This window comes from Cyclopterus lumpus, chromosome 10 (assembly GCF_009769545.1).
Source record: "Cyclopterus lumpus isolate fCycLum1 chromosome 10, fCycLum1.pri, whole genome shotgun sequence".
Taxonomy (NCBI): domain Eukaryota; kingdom Metazoa; phylum Chordata; class Actinopteri; order Perciformes; family Cyclopteridae; genus Cyclopterus; species Cyclopterus lumpus.
This window is the reverse complement of record NC_046975.1, coordinates 11793639-11816936: the sequence shown is the minus strand read 5'-3', so window position 1 is coordinate 11816936 and position 23298 is coordinate 11793639. Positions and strand designations below refer to the sequence as shown.

The 23298-nt window shown below is 40.1% G+C and overlaps 2 protein-coding genes across 3 annotated transcripts; one reads left to right on the top strand and one right to left on the bottom strand.

Moving 5' to 3' along the window:
• Nucleotides 1–1594: 1594 nt before the first annotated feature.
• On the bottom strand, nucleotides 1595–4301 carry adra2db (adrenergic, alpha-2D-, receptor b). The gene has a single exon (XM_034543350.1). The coding sequence runs from the start codon at nucleotides 3928–3930 to the stop codon at nucleotides 2650–2652; it is 1281 nt and encodes a 426-aa protein (XP_034399241.1). The 5' UTR covers nucleotides 3931–4301; the 3' UTR covers nucleotides 1595–2649.
• A 12479-nt stretch (nucleotides 4302–16780) lies between these two features.
• Nucleotides 16781–23208, top strand: simc1 (SUMO interacting motifs containing 1). Of its 2 annotated transcripts, none has more exons than XM_034543812.1 (10): nucleotides 16781–17448; nucleotides 17861–19162; nucleotides 19259–19506; nucleotides 19662–19731; nucleotides 20039–20187; nucleotides 20445–20537; nucleotides 20647–20778; nucleotides 21535–21691; nucleotides 21856–21940; nucleotides 22858–23208. In XM_034543812.1, exons 1-10 carry the CDS (start codon nucleotides 17308–17310, stop codon nucleotides 23067–23069), a joined length of 2589 nt encoding a protein of 862 aa, XP_034399703.1. In that variant the 5' UTR covers nucleotides 16781–17307; the 3' UTR covers nucleotides 23070–23208. The 2 variants fall into 2 exon arrangements, with proteins under 2 accessions (XP_034399703.1, XP_034399704.1); XM_034543813.1 differs by lacking the exon at nucleotides 16781–17448 and having other exon boundaries at nucleotides 17866–17981; nucleotides 18524–19162.
• Nucleotides 23209–23298: the final 90 nt, after the last annotated feature.

Genomic DNA, 23298 nt, shown 5'->3' with positions numbered 1-23298 from the left:
ACAAGGTAATGTAGCAGAGGACAACATGCAACTGCTCTCTGCATCACTCTCTCTCTCTCATGTCCTAGCTGCACCCATCTTGAGACATTTATAACCACATCTCCTCCGACTATTGTGACTGTATATAGCCTTGCCCGTGCAGCTGACCCTAAAAAGCCCTGGCAGCTGGCTCTGACCGCCCTCTCTTCGTCCCCTTTAAAAGGCCCAAATAAAGCTTTCCCTTCAGCATCCCACACCAGGAAATGTTTCGACTCTGTCCAGTTGGTCTGTTGCTCTCATTAAGAGGAGTTGGGAGGTTGAGGGCCGCCACAGCTCGGCTTCTCTTGCTGAACTATAGTCTCCAACTTTGTTTACAGTCTGGGATAAATAAAAGGTTCACTAGGCTGCAAATCAGAGCACAAACAACACTAATGTTGTCTTGAATACAAATGCAATTAGCAGAGCATTTATCTCATGAATAGTGAAGAGAGAAGTGAGAGATCTGTGTTTAGCCTTGGGTGAAGATTTTGTTTTTCTTCAAGTGAAAATTAACATAATATAACATAGCATGATGCTCTGCATGTAGGTCTCTCAATACGGAGTCGAGAAATTTCACATGACTAATGATGACCAGAAAACACGAACAGCTGATTAAAAGCACTGTGTTCCATTTGTGCAATGAGAGGTTGATTAGAAAGATAATTAAATTGGAAAGTGAGATTTAACAAGGGAGATACATGTCTTATGGACAGTAATCGGTATACAATCAGGACGGAAATGACATAGGAGTACTCATGGAAATAATTCCTCCTGGGACAATAACTGTGCTGTCTATGTAGAAATGAAGTTGCAAACACAACAACATCAAGTTACGCAAGTCCCAACATCATTAACACCACTTTCCTCCCAGTAATTATTCAAGATAAAGACACAAAGCTCATTTCACCGCTACCTGTGAGTGTGACTTGGCCCAGACATTTCATTTGTTTCAAGACTTTCTATATCCCTTTGAGAAAGGTGTTTCTCTCTCTCGCCAGCTGCACTTCTCTCAGACTACTTAATTCTGTTCATGAATAAAATGATGCCAATGCGTCAAGAGGAAATGTGCAACCACCTTCACTCTTGTTTCCCTTGATGATATTTCAACAACACCCTCAGCACCAAGAAACATTTGATACTACTAAAAAACATTCCTTTCAAGCATGACACCCCTCAAACAGCTTGATCGTCTTTGGCACGGTGCCATTGAGCCGTAGGACTGCTTTGAAGACATAGAAGGATATAAATAGTGTATCTTTCCCCCGCACCCCCATGGAGACAGTAGGCTGATATGGAGCTGGTCAACCTTTTTTCTCACTTTGCCAAGTTTTTACAAAGTGCAGGAACTTCTCATGTAAGTTTTTATAAACAACATTTCACATACACTTTATATCCCAGATGCATCATGAAGCAGCTAATTTCTCCTGTGAATTATTTCTACATATTTTCAAGACGTTATAGCATAGTTGAAGTTATAATTTGTGGGACTTTTTCTATGATAACACCAGCTTTATAACGCTGAGGGGCCGGAGGCTTGGCTATTATAAATTACAGTAAGCTCTATTATTGAACAAAGGAGATTTGATGCTGGATGGAGATCCAGATCTTCCCGCAATAACTATGTTCAGAGATGTTATTTTGAATACACTATGTAGCTTGTTTAACGTGTGAGCATTCTTACAATCCTCTGGCAATGTCACAGTCAGTCAAATCTACTGGAAATTATTTTTTCTCATCTTACCAGTCACAATTTATTTGTAAGAGAGTGAAAAAAAGATATTTTACAACACAATGAAAGTATTATTTGCTGGACCATATAACCCAGAAATAAGATTGTGCTGCATAATAGTGCTATTGCATGGTTTAAATATTGACTGAAAAAATACTGAGATATTGTGAAGTGTTGAAATAAAAACTCACAGATTTGTATTTTATACACGTAGGCCTCAGCGTGGCCATTGTTCTGGTGTGAGATGGTTTGCGGGGTTCACTGATAAGAAATGTCTGTCTCGCTGTAGCTTTAACTGCAGCAAGCAGAAATAAAAGTGTGTCAAAAATACCTGAAGTTATGCCAAACATTTCTACACAGAATGATACACTTTAACCATTTGATCTATATCGATTTAATTTGGATTTCCCTGTGAGACACACTCACAGGCCATACTAGCTTGCCTCCTAATCCCCATGCTCATATTTTATGGATGGTGGAGATTAATCTCCTTTTTATCTTTACACAAAACACCCACTGCTATCCAGCTGCATTGCTGGAATCCAGCTACATTCATGACTTCAATTTTTACTTTCCTCCTGCTTGCAGCAGCATTAGTGATTTTACGATCAAACGTACATGTTTTCAGGACTTATTATACAATTGCATATACATTACAACTAGTGGCAGAAATGCATCTGATTAAATTACTGACAATTTGTAACACTGATGCACTATAAATATTTATTTTTTATTTCGCTCGACTTTAAATTGTATTCACAGACTTTTTTTCAATATGATCGTATTGAATAATGAATCATTCATTTGTGGCGGGGGAACAGTCAGTCAAGAAGAATGAGTGCTAATAACACCCAGCATTGGGTGAAAGAGGCCAACCAGATCTCTGTTCCCAGGACTCTGTTCTATGTTTGCGTGCGTTTCGAAGTTCTGCAGATGATTTTCATGAAGGATTTCCTGAAATCCCTGTTGAAAATTGTGTAAATTATGGGGTTTACAGAACTGTTGCAGTAGCCGATCCAAAAGAAAAGGTTGAAAAGTGCGCCGGGGATGTAGCAGCTGTCTCTGCAGAGAGCGTGCAGGCTGTACGTGAAGAAGAAGGGGAACCAGCAAAGCACAAACACCCCCATCACTACCGCCAGCACGAAGGTGAAACGTTTCTCCCGCATCTGGCTCACTTTGGTCTTATTGGCCGCTGCCAGTTGTTGCTGTCGCCCTGCAGGGTTCTTCTGCTCCGGGTAGAGCTGCAACGCCCGGGATGAAGCCCAGGAGAGACGGCAGTTCTGAGGCGGGCAGCTGTCTGACCCCTCCACTTTTCTCCGTTTGGTGAAGCAATGATTGCGGGGTTTAGTATCCGACGGACAGCAGCTCTCCTCCAGGTCAATATCATCCAGCTCACCCTTCCTCGGCTGGTGGCTGCCGGAGCTCTGGCTACTGGGGCTCTCCGTCTCGAACCGGTCATTCCTTACGAAACAGGTCTCGGACTGAGAGGGCTGCCTCTCCAAGCCGTTCTTGGCCACGAACACGGTGGAGGAGCGCTGCTTGGCCACCTTATAGATCTTACAGTAAACCAGAATCATGATCAGACCCGGAGCAAAGAAGGACACCATGCAGGAGGAGAGGATGTACCAGGTCTCGTCGTTCAGCAGGCACTCCCGTTCATCATGTTTGGTCATGAGAAGAGGAGGGAAGGAGATGACGGCAGATATTACCCACACTACAACGATCATGGACTTGATGCGCTTAGGTGTCCGCTTCAGGTTATAACGGACCGCCTTTGTCACTGACCAGTAGCGGTCCAGGCTGATGGCGCACAGGTGCACGATGGATGAGGTGCAGAACAACACGTCCAGAGCCAGGTAGAAGGCGCACCAAGTGCTTCCAAAGTACCAGTAGCCCATGACCTCATTGGCGAGGGAGAAGGGGATGACCAGCGTGGCGACTAGGATGTCCGCTGATGCCAGAGAGACCAGGAACAGGTTCTGGGGCGCACGGAGAGCCCGGCTGGTCAGCACCGCTACAATCACCAACACGTTTCCGACAATGGTCACAGAGATGATTACAGTAACCACAATGATGATGAGCGCAGTGGCTGCCGCCGTGTGTGGCAAGCCAAGCGGTGCGTCCGTACTGTTGTCATTGTTGGAAACGTTTTCCACCGACACATTTAACTGGGTTGAATCCATTCTGGCTCCGATTTGTCCTTTCGTCTCATGTTTGTTGTTTGGCACCCTTTTCGTTTCCGACGACTAGGTGCGCCGAGTTGCCTTCTTCGGGCGCATGGAGATGTGTTGTGCGTAACGCTCCTGGTTAATACTAACCGAGTGTAGCCCGCAGAAGACGCAGTTCTTGCACAGAGGTATCTCCATCTCCTCAAACAGCAAACCCTACATTGAATTCTCCAAATGATCCCAACGCGCACACGGGGTTCCGAAAATATCACAATACAACGCTCCACGAGGAAAGTCGCCCCTCTTCTGTCACATCGCGGTGCGCAATGGAGCTTTTCAGCGTTTTGGCGAACAGCATCTTTGGAGACAAACTGCTGATGGAATGAATGCCCACACAGGAGTGAGGTGACATCATTCAGAGCCTCCTCCAAATTTAACGGAGAGAGAGAGGGGGGGTGGGGGGTGGGCTATTTGAGATTTCTTTGAAAATGGAAGTGCAGCCCTCAGGCTTGTTGTGTATGATTTCGTAGACTCACACTTAGTTGTTTTCTTTCTTTTCATATTAACTTTTTCTCAGTACTACACGTCGGCATGCAGTATGAGTGGAAAACACAAATTGTCCAGACCACCATTTTAATCAATTTAAAGGGTTATTTAAAAATATTGGCAGGGATGTTTATGGGTATATGGCCTTTAATAGTCACTGATGGATAAGGAGGTCAAACAGTGGGATGTCTTTCTGAACTTTATCAGCCCTACATGGCTGCCAATTAAGAAGTCAGTGTTCAAAGTAAAAAAGGCCGTCATGCAACAGTGATTGGTTGATCTGCATTTTTAGCGGTGCATTTTTCAAGGCCCATCTCTCCGACGGAGACCGAGACTTGTTATGCTCCCTCACTCTTTTCCATTATTCATACACTGTAATCTAGAATTGTTCTATGCCGGCACATGGAGGTGAACATAAATACCTGTTGCTGAGAAGCTTGCATCTGTTTGCTCTGAAGGTCGAGTTATATAACATGTATGCAGCGGTGTTAGGCGGCCAGTCTAGAGCCAGGGGATATTTACCAGTGAGGAGTGATACAAAAAGACACACACACGCACACACACGCACACACACACACACACACACACACACACACACACACACACACACACACACACACTGCCACACATATATGGCCAGTCAGGGGTCATTGTGAAATGAAACTATGAAATAAAATTAATGCTGAGCAGATCGTCTGTATCTCTGCTCACCAGATGAACTTCACTAATTTTGGATGGAAAAGAAATAAAATAAATCTATTTGTAAAGTAAAGAGCATCTGCCGGATGCTTGTCAGTATGAGATTTTTCCAGCAAAAGCTGTCCGATGGATGCCAAAATGAATGTCGGTGTTGGTGTGTGCGTCTGTGTTCATCCTTGAGCGTGAGTTGTCTGGAGGCTGAGCATTCTTTAGAGGCTGCAGAGACAAAAACAGTAGAAGATTTGGCGCAGGATTCGGACAGCCTCTCAGTTTCCTCTCTTTCTCTCTTGCTCTTATCTCACTCCTCTGGATAAACATGAAACCCAGTGAAGATCATCTAAAGGGTGACTGTCACCATATATCAGTGGTATGAGGGCTTTCCCTTAAGGGTCTACCTGCTGCATGAAAACAGAAACAACACTGACCTCAGTAACCAGCGTCCTCCAACACGAACATGCTCTTTGCAAGTAAAACAGAGTTATTTTGTGTCGGACTTTATGACCTGCGGGGGAGTCAATAAATGACTTTGTCCAATTATTACAAATGAGCTCTCGTTATGCAATCCTTTGAAAGAAAATACAATTACACACGGTGTCCTCTGTTTTATTACTTTTTTCATAATAAAGGTAACGTTAAGAAACGTATGGAGAAAACAGATCTACACTTCTATACTTACTTATCCTTGAGATGAATTTAAGTATATACACTTAAATCAGTTACTTTCTTCACCTTATGCCAAAAACAGAAATCATACAACAGTTCTGAATTGTCCTGCTTGAAGGTGTTGAAGAAATCCAGTCAAAACAACAACAACAACAACAAATCAACGTGTTGTGTCTCATTAGTGCACTGGCGGTACTTTAGTTTCAGACAATTGTCCAGGAGAGAAAGAACAACACTGTCTCGACAATACTGTTGTGCTCTCTAATCCAAAATGCAAAATGTTACAGTTACATAACGCATATTCCTAAATATCTCTTGAAGCTGAACGTCACTGCAATATCCTATGAGCTAATGCAGAATTCACAGACACACATATAATCCTACATTTCATACACAACACTAAAATGTGTACACAGATGTGCTGCACATGGACTAAATATGTAAGGCATAATCTATGTGAGGCATGAACACATGCAAATACCCACAGTGTATTATAGACACATGCATATACTTGTTATTAAAAACGGTAGATCTTGACTAACAAGCTGTCAAAACCATTTTGAAGTAATCACAGAAAGGTTATTTGGGATCTGAGGAAAACTAAACATTAAAACATAATTATACAGCCTTCCTCTATTCCAAGCAACACAACAATAGCCAACATCCTGCCGCTTTGGCTCCAGCTTCCTGTTGGATTGTTGTGGCAGTCACCGCTCCTGATGAGGGCTCCTGAGGTCCACGCCTCTGTGTTGCCAAAGGTTTTCCCACAAATTAAGAAATTACACACGTCAAGTCTCCTATCAACACATCATTCAAACAATTATAGTTTCCAGTTGAGATTAAAAGTCATAATTGAACCGGCGAAACTAATCAGATGCCACGTCGAACATCTTTGTGGCACACTCATTTACTGTCACATTTTGAAAAAGATTAGAAGCTCTCTGCAGCCACAGGAGCGTGTGTTTGTTCGTTCATTAAGATCCCCAATAGCTTTTGCATCGCAGCAGCTATTCCTCCTGCGGTCCACACAGTTTACATGGTGGAAATCTGCAGGGAGCGTCACACAGGCTCACCGGAATGGCTTTAATCTCATCAACTCATCGATTATTAGATATGCTTTGACTGATGTAGTTTGCAGAACACCATTTCACTGCTTGTTATGAACTGTACACACACACTTCTTCTCACATACTTGTTACTTTTAAGCCCACCTGAAGACTAAAAGTCTAGTTAAACTAGAAGAGTTGGCACTTCTGATGAGACTTAAGGTGAAAAAATGGCATGCTGACATCCTGATGATGCTGAGGAGTCACTATTTTATGAGATTTCATATGAACCGCCTTATGAGATTATGTTGCCTGAGTTTCTCTTACTGCTTCATTCCGCTCACCTTCCTGTTTTCTTCAGGCTGTTTCTGAGCACAACCCACTGTTGTGTTATGTAACGTTCCAGGAATAAATGGCCTGAGGCGGAGTGTGAAAACCTCATCTGAGGTTGCAGGTGATTTGTAATAGTAAATATTTTCTTCAGGAAATACAGCCATGACCCGATGTGATTACTGTATATGCATAATCATGTGTATGTGCGTGACACGATCCTTTGCTCTTGTTGATGTGTATACTTGTGGGAGATGGTGTACAAGGAAGTGGGAGTGGACTGTGTGGAGTGTGTGTGTGCGTGTGTGTGTGTGTGTGTGTGTGTGTGTGTGTGTGAACACTGTGATTCACAAGTTCTTTTTTCAGAGATCTCACATCTTTCCACATCTCCCACTGTCTTCAAGTATTGCTATTGCTCTAAGTCAGCTTGGCAGGTCTGGATAAATACATGACTACTGACCTTTACTGTGTCCCAAACAAACAAGATTTCCCTCAGATGTTTCCTCAGCTTCGGACATGGCTCCACTGGAATTTGAAAGCATGACTGGGTTAACGAAGCTTTGAAGGCCACACATGTCAACAAATTATCCGATGGAGGCTTCATCTCTAATTTCATATGAAGTTTGGCTTTTTATCAGGGAAGACGATGAGGCTCAAACATATCGCTAAATGCAGGTAAATATATATCTCCATTTATTTTAATTGGACAAAAAAAAAAAAAAGATTGGCTCTTTTTAGTAATCTCAGAATGTTTAAAGCATGCTGTCATCTCTGTAGATTAATAACGTGTCGCTGAATATGTTTAAACTGGGACTGATGAACTTTTTGTTTCATCAGCTGCTCTCTGAATTGGAATGAGGTATAAAGGGCTTCATCTTTGATAAAGAGCTTTAATGGTTGTGTACACATTCAGCAGAGGAAGGAACTTTTAATCCTCACTTACAAGACCCCGAGAAAAGGCTTCCTGCAAAAACACTCTAGTGAATGAAATCCTCCATCTCATTTTAAGGGAACACATCTGTAGCTGGGTAAAAGTGCCATGGTGGTGTGATTTGGTTACATTCCTGTTTAACTAGTAGCTGCGGTGTAAAATTAAAAACAATGACTGAGGAAGAAGGCAACTTCTGAGTATGAGGGCTAATCAAACCTTAATTGTCTTGAGTAGTGGGATCAATTCACTAGACTCTAAGGTTGAGAAAAGTCCTTCCATCTAATAGATTATGTCCACAAAATGAAACTTGTTTACACAGAACAAGCGGAGCACTGACTCAGAACACACGGATGACTCACAAGACGTTATGTATTGGTCATTGTGACAAACTATGAAAGATGAGTTATCATATGACGTAGTTTAGAGGGAACATGGGTCATAAATGCTATACTAACGGTATTTTGTTCATTTAATATTTTAGATGGAGTATTTACTCTGAGAATGATATCCAACCGTGGTGTACTTCTAATTAGACACGGGAAAGCACAATTAATTAATTAATGAACGAAAAGTACAGTTTGGCCTGCGAATGTAGCCCTCGTGTTACCAAAACCATCACTGTACTTTTGTCGGGTGTGGGACATGTTTGACCTGCACGTGGCGCTAGAAGACACATTAGGGGATCACTAATGTTATTTATATACATGGATGAGCCACCAACCTCACTCCAGCAATATAACCACTAATAGAAAAATGATTCAAAAACATCATTACATTTACAAGTCAAACACCCTGTTGCACCACTTGATACTGTTTTAGTCATACTTTTTATAATAATATAATTAAATGATTAAAACCTACATTTAGTGGATGTCCCCACTGTGTTACAAGCCAAGAGAGAATACTGTTGGAACCATTTCCCACCAAAGTACCCTTCAATTTTTAATTTGTTTACGAGTCCAGAAAAGCATAAGTGCCCCTTTATTCTTATTGTAATTGGGCTCCACATATTTTATGTTGTCCCTCTGCAGTCTGGTTGGATTGCAGAGGCTAACACTGTGATTAGTCTGTTCATACATTAGACGTCCAGTTAATATTATATACACATATAATAGTTATGTTTCTATAGTGACGTGTTGAAATAGCTTTGCTTAAGCAACACATTAGGGGGCATTATTGTGCACTTGAACCAGAAACACGAATTTGTTCCCATTTAAATCTGCACACATTTTAATGCTAAGCTTCCAGTTGTTGTTTTTTAACAATGACTGGTGATTTTTTTCATTCTTATGCAGCTGTTGCTGCATGGGATCTTTGTCTCTTTCTGCCCATCAGTCTGGTTGAACCACTGCACAGCGTTTTGTTCTCCATGTATAAAACGTGATTTTTTTTTCTCAAAAACCCTTCTTACAAAAATAACATCTATTTGGAAAGAAGACTTTCTACTTCTCAGACATCTAATTGAAATGACTCAAGCTGTGCGGCAGGTGATCCCAAACTTGATTGCTGTGAACGGCATATATATTACAACAGAGATAAGCTGTACCAGGCAGTCGAGCATTAGGAAGCAGGCAAAGGGCCAGAGCAGATAAAAGGGGGCGGGAAGCTCACCTGGGCCTTTCCTCCTGAACTCAGACATACCTGAGAGAGCAGCTGAGGCCATTGGTTTAGTGACTGATTTGATCGGCTTTCTTATTTATAACATGAGCATGATTTTAACAGTGAAATTGTAGAACTATGATTTATTCTTCTTAGTTGATAGCATCAAATTAAAGGTTTGTCAGATAATTGTAAATCATGTGTTTTGTTTTCATGTTTAGTGAAACTTGGAGTGATAATCAAGGCTTCCCCTTGAACACAAACAGCCGTCAAATAAATCCTACTATAAAGAATATAGAATCTATTTGAGTTTATTTTTTACAGAAATCAATACTGAGTAGATACATTGACTGGATGATGATGTACAGTATTTACATTGACAGTGACCAAACACATTGTCATCATGAGCATGTTAGCATGCTGATAGCATTTAGCTCAAGGCACCACTGTCTGCCTGACAGAGCTGCATGGCTGTAGACTTATTCTAGTGATAAAATGCCAAAGTCTGTGTGACACGAAGAACGTTTTAAAATAGCAATGCAAGGGATTTGAAACTACGCCTCATGTTCCTCATCTTCAAGTGTCAGCTGTGAAAACAAAGGAATTTAGCCTACCTCAGAGCAATTCTTTTAAACTCACAATGTGTTACTTCTCTGACTCTGCTGAGTGAACTGTTAGTATTCGAGGTATCCCTCAGCATCCTGCCGCCAGGCCAAATGCTCATTAGAGCCTTCCATTATAATTTGACTTTGGCCTCGTTCCTTGTTATTTTTGTGTCAAATGCTTTGTGAAATGATGCCTTTTTATCACAGAAACAATCTGTTTATTGATATGATCATTTTTGTTGGCTCACAATGATGCTCTCTCAATTGCACGGTTGGTTTTTTAATAATAAATTCAGGATTCTATACAAACTTTATTTTAATAGAATCTTAAGAGGCATCTGGTTATTATTAGTATAATCAAGGCTTCCCCTTGAACACAAATCGTAACTCAAAACTTCAAACAGCCGTCAAATAAATCCTGTGCTAAGAATATAGAATCTATTTGAGTTTATTTTTTACTTGTCTTTGCCTTGTGCACTTTTGCAGAATAAGTCATCTCCATCTCTCATTTTTTATTCTTTAGGTGTTTACAAAATGGCAGATTCCAAAATATCTCTTCAGTCCTCTCACATAGTGTCCAGTAGTTTCCGAGCAACAGCCGTCCAGTGAAGGATCCTGTTGTGACATCCATCAGCCTCTGAGGTCACAGATTTCAGAGTGAGTCATCCGAAGCTGCTCCGCCATCAGCCGCCTCTGTCTCTGGACCTGGCACGCTCTGCCAGTCAAATGAACCTTGTTAGGGGTACTGTGAAGCTCCACAGCCAGAGAAAAACAGAAGGGAAGAAAAACAGGTGCACAGTACATGACATGGAGGTGGACAGCGAAATTGAAAAGTGAGATGGTTGTTGGATGCTTTTCAGACAGCGCTCCTTGTGTTACCTATCCCTCTCTAACTTCACCAGACCGCTCTCTTCTCTCTTTCATCTTCGTGCAGTAACAGCTGACACCTGTTGGTTCTGTCATCAGTTTCACTTCACCCCGCTACCTTCCCCTATCTGCCTCTCTCTCCTGTTGATCCCTGACCATCTGGTGGGGTTTTAGGGACGCTCGGACCTTTTCCCTTGCCATGCAGCTCTATGGGAACAAACCTCTTGCGTCCTTTTCTCCACAGGAACGCATTACATGACCATGTCCAAAAGCTTCTGACCCTGGCAAAACCAGCCCAAACAGGGTAAAGCCTGCAAACAGATGTATTATATGTAACTGTAGCAGTCTGTTTCTTTTTTTTAAAAACTTGACACTATAACACTCACTGAAAGTGAGTCTGAAAAAGAGGATTATGGTTTAAACACCAGAAAGTACATTTATCAAGCTAATCTACATAAGTGTACTCAACATCAGTATATCCATTTAATATACGTGATACTTGTACTTATGCCCCACTTTGTTTTAAATAAAGTGGTTCCTATAGCTTGTATTGGCTTGTGACCACATACACAAAAGCAGTTTCACTAATCAGTTATTTTTCCCTCTCAACCTCTCAAATGGTTTCATTTAAATGTTTTGAGGCCTTTGACACATTCAGCATATTTAGCTGAAAATGTTCCAATATTACAGCCAAGAAAGTATTTTTTACTTGGGCGAATGCTCTGGGTACTATTTCCACCTTTGTTAGACACACCTGTTTTCTTTTTGTAAGTAGCGATGTCATATAGGCATGGTAAGAAACTTCTGACAATATTGTCCTCTGAGAAGGAAATGTTTTTGCATGGCAGTGTTTTTATCTTTCACCATGTCTGATGTATTATGACTTAACCAGGACGCAGACAGACGGTCTGAAACTATCACTCTGTGCCAAGAGTGTACAATATAAAGTATTTAGTCGTAGCTCTTTGATTAGTTATGAAAATACTAGATTAGTCAAGCAGCTTGTCTCAGGGTATTATTGATGTTGATTGTGTGATCAAAACAGTCGAGACTTAAGATATTTTGAGTTGTCTGCCAAATGAGATAAGACAGCAGAGTTGACCTTTGACCTACTTTAGCAGAGTGTTGGCTAACTCCAATCGATGTCACAGAGTCTGGACTGTCTGGCTGAAACAGGAAGGGATACACACAGTTGTCAGCTCCTCAGTACACAGAGATAGCTGCCATAGGTCCTCCTCTCTGATCATTGTGTCTCCTATCTGAGACTGGCTGGTTCTATTGCGCTTATCATCAGCTTACCATTTATTACCTCCGAGATGTCGTCCTTTTATGCAATTCTTTGGTTCCCCTATTTTAGTTTGTCTGTTCTGCTTTATTTTGTATTTGTAATTTTCTATTCCTCTATTGTGTTCATTGCCTATATGGCATTGTCTCCTTTCCCTTATGTATTTTCTGAAATGTTTACTTGTATCGATGTTATGTTTTTACTTTGCTTCTATGTAGAGCACTTTGTAAACCCTGTTTTTAAAGGTGCTATATAAACAAATGTATTATTATTATTATTATTTTCAACCTCTAATGCGAGGAAGGTTGTTGAACAATTATATGTTTGTATCCTGTTACACAGTAAAGCCTTTAGACTAAAAGTAGTTCAAGTTGCTTTAAGGCTAAAACTCTAATTCAGCTCTATAAAAAATGTTTTTAAAAAGCTCTTGGTGGACTTTGTGGAGTTGTGATGTTTTTACTGTACACTCATGATAATAACTGCTCCAAGCATGTTTTGATGCCTGTCCTTGTGGGCCTCCACTTCCGATGACAATCTCTTCCTATTTAGCCAAAATAGGAAAATATCATTTATTTATTTGTGTTATTAGTTTGCTGTAAAGCAATCCAATGCTATTCACAGATCTCCTCAAACATGTCTTTCTAACGCCAGCTGGCCACATACCAGAACTCATTGGTTCCCAATGCAAGTAACAATGAGTGCAGGAGTGCTTTTTATTCACCTTTCAAAACAGGAAACCGCATGGTCTGTTGCTGATAAAGTATTTCATCCTAAATATGTGTCCATGTATGGGCAGCAGAGTGTGGAGGTTCATCTGGGATTTCAAATATCATCCATCTCTCCCTCTCTGTCTAAATGAACTTCGACCACCTTTTCCACATGAATTCTATTTGATGTGGCAATATTTGTGTTCCCGCTACTAATGAGATGAACACAATAATACGGACTGACTGACAAAAATGATTCGACATCAACCACTGTTGTGTTGGACATTATTACTACTAATAACTTGATATTTTTATGAGAAATGTAATAGCACAGTCTGCTTTGAAATTGAAACAAAATGTGGGCTCCAGATTTGAGAGCATTTTCACAGGAAAAAAGGTAAGGGTGATTCCCAGGGCACAAAGGGAACCGTTACACCTCAAAATACATGCTTCATTCCTTTCTCTCCGAAACTATCATAATAAAGTTGTCACATTGCTCAATTGGTGTCAGGAGTTTGTGTATTTCTGATTACGATGACTCATCCTGCCTGATATTTCTCACAAGGTTTCCTGTTTGGAGTCATCCGAGGTTAACAACATCCAATTACATTAAATGCAGTATCACAAAATTACATTTCTTTGAAAAACAAACACGAGTTACAGAAACAACATTGCTCTTTTCCTGGAATATTCTGTCCACTTCAAATGTATTTAAAAAAAAAAGAAAATAGTTTTTTTTTTAGAATGGAATAAAAATAGGATATTAGAACACGGTTGTAAACTGACCACAGTTTGCACATGTACTACAGCTTAAGCAATGTTCTTATCACAATGACAGTGTTCTTATCAACTCAACACACCAGTGAGCCAATGTGTGTATCTCTCACAGCTTCCCATTAAAAGGAAGTGGCTTTTTGTGATGCCATGCACCACAAAACACTCAAAGCTCTCGTCCATGCGTATCACTCGAAAGAACGCTGTAAAATACCATGTAATGTGTCATCTGGGAATGGCTTACAAAAACAAAAATGTATTACATTTGTTCCCCACAGCCTACTCAACTCTGATACTGTGTTTATATCATTATAACACACTGTCCAGTGGATCCACCGGGTATCATAAATGCATCAGAGAGACCAAGAAGAACAGAAGAGCCTCAACACAGAGCCCCCTTTCGAACAAGAAAAGAGAAAGAAAATGTATCTGCCTGCCTGTGTATAGTGAAGCGCGATGGCAGGTGAATAAGACCAAAATAAGGTTGATCTTAAATCAGGGTATTTCTGAACTATAAGTAGTTCAGATCACTTTTAGGGACATTTCCATAAGGAATACACCAATGTGTGATGCCTTCAATACGTCCTGTGAAGGCTATACGGTATTTGGCACATTTCAAAATAATATGCACAACACTAGTGCACTCCAGTGGTGATGTGTGAGACAACACAATGTCAACTCACTGCAGATAAGGTGATCTGATTTGTATTCATCTGTGTTAGAACAATTCTACCCAACACCAAGTGTAAAATCATTAATCAGGTCATTTATTCTTACCTGAAGGAGCAGAGTTGAAATCATACACAGATTATGTTTCCAAGTTGCTACTCAAAGGTCTTGTCTCTGCTTCTGTCCTTTATACCTTGTGACAAACACTTCATGACAGGAGGGGGTAGTGGAGGCCTGGCCGACTTAACCAAGCATCACCTTATGTTCTTTGAGATCAGGTCTTGATTGTCTTAGACCCTGAGGCCATGAATCGAGTCCCTTTCTTGTGTGAGACTTCAGAGGTTAATTAACATAGAGTTGTAATAAAGGACCTGAAATAGTTATTTTAAAATATTATGTGACTCTAAGGTCACAGCCCAACTAAATACAAGTTATACAAGTTATTTTCCAACATTTACTATAGCATATATGGCATACAAGAAACAGCAACCACACTAACATGCAATGTATTTCTTTGTTCACTTCAAGTCAATAACAAGTTTAATTGCTACTGTAACTAAGTTGTCAAATAACAAAAGTGTGATGGTAAAATATAGCATTACTTAAGTTACAAAGACCATGAATTGCATAGAGAATTGGTTAATGTATAAAATTCAGATGTAAGCAGAAGTGACTTGGAGGGTCAGGGCTAGAGAAGACAACGGGCCTCTGTCTTGAGACGGCCTGCGTAGCTAACATTGATAAGAACAAATCGCAATGTGCGTGAGAGAGACGTTTTCTATGATTCTACCGCCCCCCTAACTTTTGTTAAGAATTGATACATTATGTTTGTGAGAAATATGCTTACTTTGCAGAAACAGAACTGGTTTAGACTAGTTTAGATACTGTTTAGCACCACACTGTCGTCTCGTGATTTTTTTTTGTTTCTTTAAAAAAGGGGTGTAACTTTCAGGTGTGTATAAATGAGCATGAGGCCTTTTCAAATGTTAAAGCTTATGCCACAGACTACCCTGAGTAGCTGTCTCATACTTTTCTTTGCAAGCAATAAACGGACAAACACAACTTTGATTTCAGAGACATTATTTCTCCTTTCCCGATTGACATAGAAAACCTTCCATCATAAAAGAAACAAGAGAAGGAAGTGTGTTATGTCAGGTCACCAAGAATGGTTTGTTTGACTGATTTATAATTAATGCAAATATCTATCACTTGGACCAAATAGTTAATTTTGTCAGAATTTCTAAACATTTGTGAGTAAAGAGTCTCCTTTAGACCATTTTTCACAGTGGACATTTTGACCAAAGCACAGGTCTAACTTATTATACTTAATTGGATCTTTAGAATCTTTAGAAGAAGCTTGTCAAACACTTGCATAATGTACTAAAATAAGATAATCCTTTATTAGTCCCGAAGTGGGGAAATTTACAGGATTACAGCAGCAAATGGGTAAAGTGCACACAAGACATGGTAAGATCGAAACAAGTGATATTGCTGGATAGGATATAGCCAACATTTCATGGTGTATGATTATGGTGTCTAATTTCGTTTTTTGTGAATAAAATTAAATGCTACGGTATTAGCTTTTATTACCTAAAGCCTAATTAAAATGAAAATAAACCATTCATCTATTAGAAACACAATAAAACAAGTACAGCGCTGTACTCATTGAGCAAAATTATTATGGTTCGTATTTCTTACTTTTAATGGTTTTTATTACTTACTTTTAATAGTTTGTATTACTTATGTTTTATGTGCTGGTCTGTACTGCACTGTGTGTATTGTGTGTTCTTCTTACCACATATACTGTTGTATTGTGTCTTATCCTGTACTGTTTGCTATTTGTTTTATTTTTGTTATGTCTGTCAAGGGACTACAGATGCAAATTAGCTGTAGCTACAATCTGGTAGAGTGCATCAAATGGTGACATTTATGTTTTAACTGTACATGGTCCATTTTAAATAAAAATATAATAATAATAAAACACAGGTGCACAATAAAAGCAAAGAAGGTTGTGTGACAGGGTTATTAATGAATACGCAAAAGGTTGGAGGAGCAGATTTCAACTAACTTTATTGGAACTTGATGAAAAGTCACTGGGCAGGCATGTTGAGTGATATGGAGAAACCAAAAGAGTCACACGTTTTAGTTGCACAAAGTGTAACGTCGTATGAGGAGATGGTGGCAGGGTGAGTCTTCACGCGCCAGCAGGTGGTGCTGTTTGAAACTGTGTAGCTGGTTGGGATCCACCAAAGAAGAAGAAATACAAGGAAAACAAACAAACAGGAAGAGTCCATTGTTGGCTGTCAATGATACAGTCGATCCAACCTTATGCACCCGATGCGACTGGATTCCGTTTTTCGGTGATAGCTGCGTGTTAAGCTAGCTGGCTAGCTAGCCAGCGTCACTGAACCGCCCCGCGAGCTGTGAAGATAATGTTACAGTCAAATCTAAAAGCACCGACGGGGGACAAACTAACAAGGAAATGCCACAGGACCTAAAGGGCTAACTACATGCCTCACATGAGCGGTCAACGTGAGGTGTTGTTCTCCAACACATTATGTGCATGTTAGTTTCGGACTGGGGCGGCTGTCATGGGTCTGCTTCAGGTAACGACACCCAGCGTGAGCTACTGACGTCCCCGTCTCGATAGAGGGTCGACGGGCGAGTTGACATGGACGACGTGATCACCCTCAGCTCCGACAGCGATAAAGACGACTCCGATGTGGAAATTATCGACTGCTTCGGGTCCGTAGTGACCAAAGCGAATCCGCTGCCCCTCACAGCGGTGCGGCTGGACGTCAACGTCCCAACGGTGAGAGAAGAACCGAATGTTATTATGTGGACCGTTAATGTCATAATGCGACAATTGAATTGGTTTTGTTTGCCGTGTTTGTTCCCACAATGATGTTGTCGTGAACCACTCTACCCTGGCAAGCAATCGTATTACCTTATTTATATCCATGTTATTTACGGGTTGTGCTCTGTTTATGGTTGTCCTGCAAAATGTAATGTTTTTTTTCTCACTATTTTTATAAATCAGTATTACTCATTGGTTTGGAACATTGTCCATACAAGGGGTATGGTGAAATCTCTGACTGTGGTCAACTGTATACCTTCTGATAATCGGTGTGGATTATCAGATAAAAATGTCTTTATACTGACAGAATCAGAAGCCATGATATTCTTCACTGTAATTACATTATGTTTATTCTTCTCTTTTATAGCTTTATATTGACCTCACAGATGCGAGATGGACTCTCCCAGAGCTCAAACACAAAAGACAAAATTCCTCTGCCTTGACGATGGAGGACTTGAATGAGACCGACGTAACAAATGGGACAAAATGTGAGTCAAAGAATTTGCCACCAGATGACATTCAAATAAAAGAAGAAAGTCCAACTAAAAATCTCACTTCAGACAAACAAGATTGTGACTTGAAGAAAAGCTCATCAAGAGACCTAACTGTGTTTGCACTACAGAAGTACTGTGGCAATTTAAAGCCGAAGAAGAGACTTTTGGATTCTCCAACACAACAGCAAAAGCAGCCAGATAAAACACAGCATCGCACAGCAATTGTAAAAATAAGACGGTTGCCTTTCCATAAAACTCAAATTGCAGAACTGCAAACATCAAAGTTCTCTGTCTATTTAAACAAAGATTGTACACAAATGTCACTGCACCTCCAGGAACTAGACAATAACAGTGATGCACCAGAAGGCATTATAAGTTTGAGGAGAACTACTGCATCAAATGGTACTCTTCTGGATCCATCACTGGCTGAATCTCCTCCTAAGGTGGTGGAAACTCTTATCAGACAGGAAGAAAAAGAGAACAGTAATACATTTACAAACACACAGTTAAATGGTCAAATATCTCTGCATCGACAGACACCAGCTGACTCTCCCTGCTCCGACAAAGAGGGCTCGTTTGTAACCTCAAAGGAGCCCGACACTCGTGAAGACGGGGGAGATGACTTTTGCTCATCCATGCTCATCCCCTGTCTAACCTCCACTTCTTCATTCCAAGATGAAGCACAGGATTCCTTAAGAAGAGAAGTCTACTTATTGCCCAACTCTCCTACCACCGGACCAAACCCTTCTGAGCATTTTGATCTTGACTTTCTGTCCCACACAAATCCCATATCTCATAACCTTATGAGGCAAGTCGACCCAACACCCACCTCTGAGCATACACTAGCTGAGAGTCCATCTGAATGGCAGTCAGAGAAGATCAAGGCTGATGAGGCCTCAAACGGCTTTGACTTCTTGCACTGGAGCATCCCTAATGAACCTCTTTTGTCTGTGTCCAATGCGGACATGGAGGACAGATCTGAGGCTGGGACATACAGAGGGGATCTGGGCATTGACAGTCCAGTGTCTTTTGTTTGGCAAGAGGGTAGTGATGGAGAGGAAGTGAACAAAGAGAGCAGATTTGATATGGACTTTATGGTGGCCAGTTCAGAAGACAGGCAATTTGTGTGCCCAGTTACCCTCAGGAAAATAATGTCTGGACCAGTTCAAGCCGTGGTAAGAGACATTTCTACAAATCTTTCTATTTCCGTTGCTCTATTTACACAAGATCATATGCAAGGCTGAATCCACAGAGTCTATTTTCTTTTTTAGCTTGATGAAGAAGAAAAAGCGTTTGGAGCTCCCGAGGTGCTGTGCCATCAGAGCCTGAGCCTGGTTTACAGTACCATTGATGAGAGCTACCCAGAGGGCACTTTGCAGCTCTTGTCTGACCTGCTTCAGCCTGGTTACTATCCCCCTAGAGATATCACCTCCCACCTGCTGCGTGGCATTCTGCTCGACCCACAGTGTCCTTATCACCTGTGCGTGCAGGCTTTTAATCTGCTGAAGAGGACACAGAGGTGAGCGAATGTAGGAATAGGAGTTAATGGTAATGTATTATTTCTAGTCTTTCTATTTACATTATTAATATGTCCTTTGCGTTCCTCCCCCTTCCATCTTCTCGCTCCCATTTCCATATTTAGATTTATAGATTAAAACTGCTTTCTGATTGCAGACACCACATGGCTGATGATACCACCGTTTCATGGGACTGGGAGTTGCTGACCTCAGTCATGGCCGATCAGGTACTATCACAGATGGCGAAATGTGTGAATATACAATAAAGCTGGGTGATCTATCAATGTAGGGTACCACCAGTGTTGTTGAACAAGACCATGTTTTTAGTTGTAATATTATGAAATGGCCTGTTTAAAGACCAAAAGTCATTGCCAAACTATTGTTGCATTGGTGATAACGTCATTGGTGAAAAATATTCTGATATTTCTTTCACTTTGCCGTAGTATGCAGACATATTTACAGGTGAATATTTTTTTGTGATTTAAGTACACTGACCTGTCTGTGCCCCTCCTGCTTCCTTGTTACCATACAAAGAGACATCCATGCAAAGTTGTGCGTATGCTCCTGGACTATATTGTGCAAACTTTGGAGGATGACTTCGAGGCCAAACGCTCCATCTCTGCTCTCCACCACTCAATTGCCAAGGCAACATTGTCATGTGATCAGCAGTTCCCTCGTGTCAGGTGCACATGTTTTTTTGGTGTTTTTGTTAAAAATGTTTATGTTTAGTTCAGGGGTTCAAAACCAATAAACTGCCAACACAAATGATTTTTTCCTACACACTGTCTTTCATACAATAATATACTTTTTCTTTGTCACTGCAATGACATAATTTCCATGTTGCATGCTATTGGATAATAGCCAAAACCCCCAACTTGTTCGTGTACATAATGTTTCATATTTGTGAGACCAGTAATGTGGATGTTCATTTGTTTTCCAGGGAGGTTATCAAGTGGCTCTTTTCTGCCATTATGAAATCAACAGAGCATGGAGGGACTCGAGAAGCAGCCAGAGAGAGCGATGAACTAATTCGGTAAATTACAAATTTAGAAATGTTCTTTATAATGAGTTCTATATATCATTATGGCTGCTTCTATGCCTGTCTATCCACATTAATGTGTTCGTCCCGGTGACTCGTGCAGAATGGTGTCCATCTTCCAGAGGATGCTGTCCTTGGCTCTTGAGGTGGACCGTTCTCCAGCTCTAACCTCTGCCAAGCTGTCCCAGGAGCTCTTCCATATGCTCATCAGCAATATACCTCTGCGAGCACACAGGTGAGGAGGAGAGATGAGCAGGATTTGCATCATGTTGAAGTGAGCGGGAGAAACTATTTTCTTTACTGGACAAAGACCACCTTTGCCTGTGATATTGTGCCACTGGAATATTCATAGAATTTTGAAGTTGTTAATTATTATTGATTTTTAATTGGTAAATTATGTATACAATAATAGATTTTTGCCTTTTTAAATTATACAATTTGACACAATTTGTCAAATTAAGTTGGATAATAATAACAACAAAATGAAATACCTAGCAATCAATGTCATTTATATAAAGGATTAAGACAGGCACAAAATAATTATAAAGGTTTTTAAATTGAACTTTTTGCAATATGTATTACATATTGCCTTGAAAATGTATTTATCCTGTTTTAACATTGACCTCCTTTAAATGTATGGTCTTTTATGTATGTTATTAAGTATTATATGGATGAAACAGATACTGAACACATTAAACCAGGCAGGCTAAAATAATTCTAAAATCTATATCATAACAGGTTACAAGACTAACACAAATGTATACATCAATATATTTTTCATTAATGTAATAATAATTTCATTATGGTTTTAGACATTTTATTATTACTTTTTTAATGCAAATGTATTTCTGAATTTTATAGGTGGTCTTTAAATGCGACCATTAAGTAATTCCCGATGAAACACAGAACAAATATTTATTCTAATGGCACATTGTGCCTCTTCTTCCCAGTTGTCCAAGTTATCAAGGACTAATCTGTTTCTGACACACAGGATGTTGTTGCTGGAGAGCCTGCAGAGCAAGCTGCTGAGATGTAAGCTGTTGGAACATCTGTTGGACTATGCATGTCCACTGAAAACCCCTCTGCCCATGTCGCTCAGTCTTCTACTTCACTTTCTGAAGTACTGCACTCTTGCACCAGACCCGTCGGTGAATATCACTCTTGTACCTTGTTTTCAACTTTACCTTATCAGTCAGCTGTTGCTCTTCACAGATGTAATTGTATTAACATATCCAATTTCCAATCTAACACTTATAAGTTAGCCACGACATACAACCGTACATAGGAACTGATCCATGACTGTGTTCTCTAGGATGGTACTGAACGGTGGCAACGGTGGGAAGAGTTGGTCCATCTTCTCTGGATGTTGCTGCTCAGCTACAACAAAGCAATGAAAGGTGAAATGTTGGTGAATGCCAGAAAACGGTGCAACAGTATATGCAGCTATAATCAGAAGATGGCTCTTTATAAATTCTGTAAATTTGAACAGAAAGCAGTTGCTCACTCGTAGCCATGATGCAAATCCACGGTTTAGTGGTATTAACAACGTTTCTTCACGGTACCCTGAAATAGACTGTCATGTCGAAACTGGTAATATCATTAAGTAAAACAAGACCAACGTTCAATAAGTTCTAAATAAATAAATAAGTACGGTAAGTCAGCCAGTAAGTAAATCTTGTCAGAATCAAAACCAACATCTATTGACTAAAACAGCTTTCCACTGTCCTGCTGACATGAAGCAGATACCTCAGATTCCAGTAGATCTGCAATGTGTGGTGGGTTACCATATGGGATTCGACTGAACTGTTTTATGGTAATCTCTTTTTTTGTACAGCAGAGTAAGACAAAGTTCTTACTATGGTTAACAATATTAAACAAGAGCTTTCCTAATCACAAAGTCAAATGTCTTTACCTTTCCTTTCTACTTACTATAATGTACCTGTAATTGGTTCACCTCTGGGAACGTGTGTGTGTGTGTGTTTTCTATCGAATTAATTAAAATTAAAATCTAATATTTAGGAACTTTGTACCCTTTTTACTATTCCTGTCTCTGTCCTTTTTTTATATATGTTTATTTTTAAATCCGTCACCTGTGTTAAAATGTTTATATAGTCGTTAAATATTAAATATATTTGTGATAATCTTTTAGCACTGATTTCCATAGATAATATGGATCCTTAAGAAAGCCTGTAAGACATAGGTTACATTCACTTTTACTAACTGATCCCAGATGTACCATTACCCTGAATATTAAAATGTTTCAACAATAGCAATAAGCCCACTTTGGTTTAACTCTTTCATCTTTTATACCCAGGCTATCTGTGCAACGCAGTCTCTGAACAAAGAGGCAATCTTGGCAACTTGGTTTACAAGCCAGATGATATGATATTCAAGCCTGCCATTTGTGAAGCTGTGGAGGCCTTCCTGTCCAGATCCCAGGCGGACCTCGGCCAAGCCTTACCTCTCCATGTGGAAGAGTCCCTCACTTATCTACAGGATCACCTGCTAGATGTTTGTCAGTGTTGAATTAAAACAATATGTTGTTGTCCTCTGTTTCTTGGATGAAATTTGAAGCATTGTACTAAATTAATATTTATATTTTTGTATGACTCGACTTGTCCAATTGTTTTAATCTAAATAAAGGCCATGCCTTGTGTTTTATTAAGTCAAAAATATATTGATATAAGGCATCTCTTTACTACTTATTATAGTAGCCAGCAGACATCAGTTTCTCAATAAGTGCATCTTCCTTGGA

Coding starts and splice junctions, on each gene's coding strand:
- adra2db (XM_034543350.1), bottom strand. CDS start 3,930: ATGGATTCAACCCAGTTAAATGTGTCGGTGGAAAACGTTTCCAACAAT.
- simc1 (XM_034543812.1), top strand. CDS start 17,308: ATGGACGACGTGATCACCCTCAGCTCCGACAGCGATAAAGACGACTCC. Junction 17,449..17,860: donor TGGACGTCAACGTCCCAACG/GTGAGAGAAGAA, acceptor TCTCTTTTATAG/CTTTATATTGACCTCACAGA. Junction 21,941..22,857: donor CTACAACAAAGCAATGAAAG/GTGAAATGTTGG, acceptor TTTTATACCCAG/GCTATCTGTGCAACGCAGTC.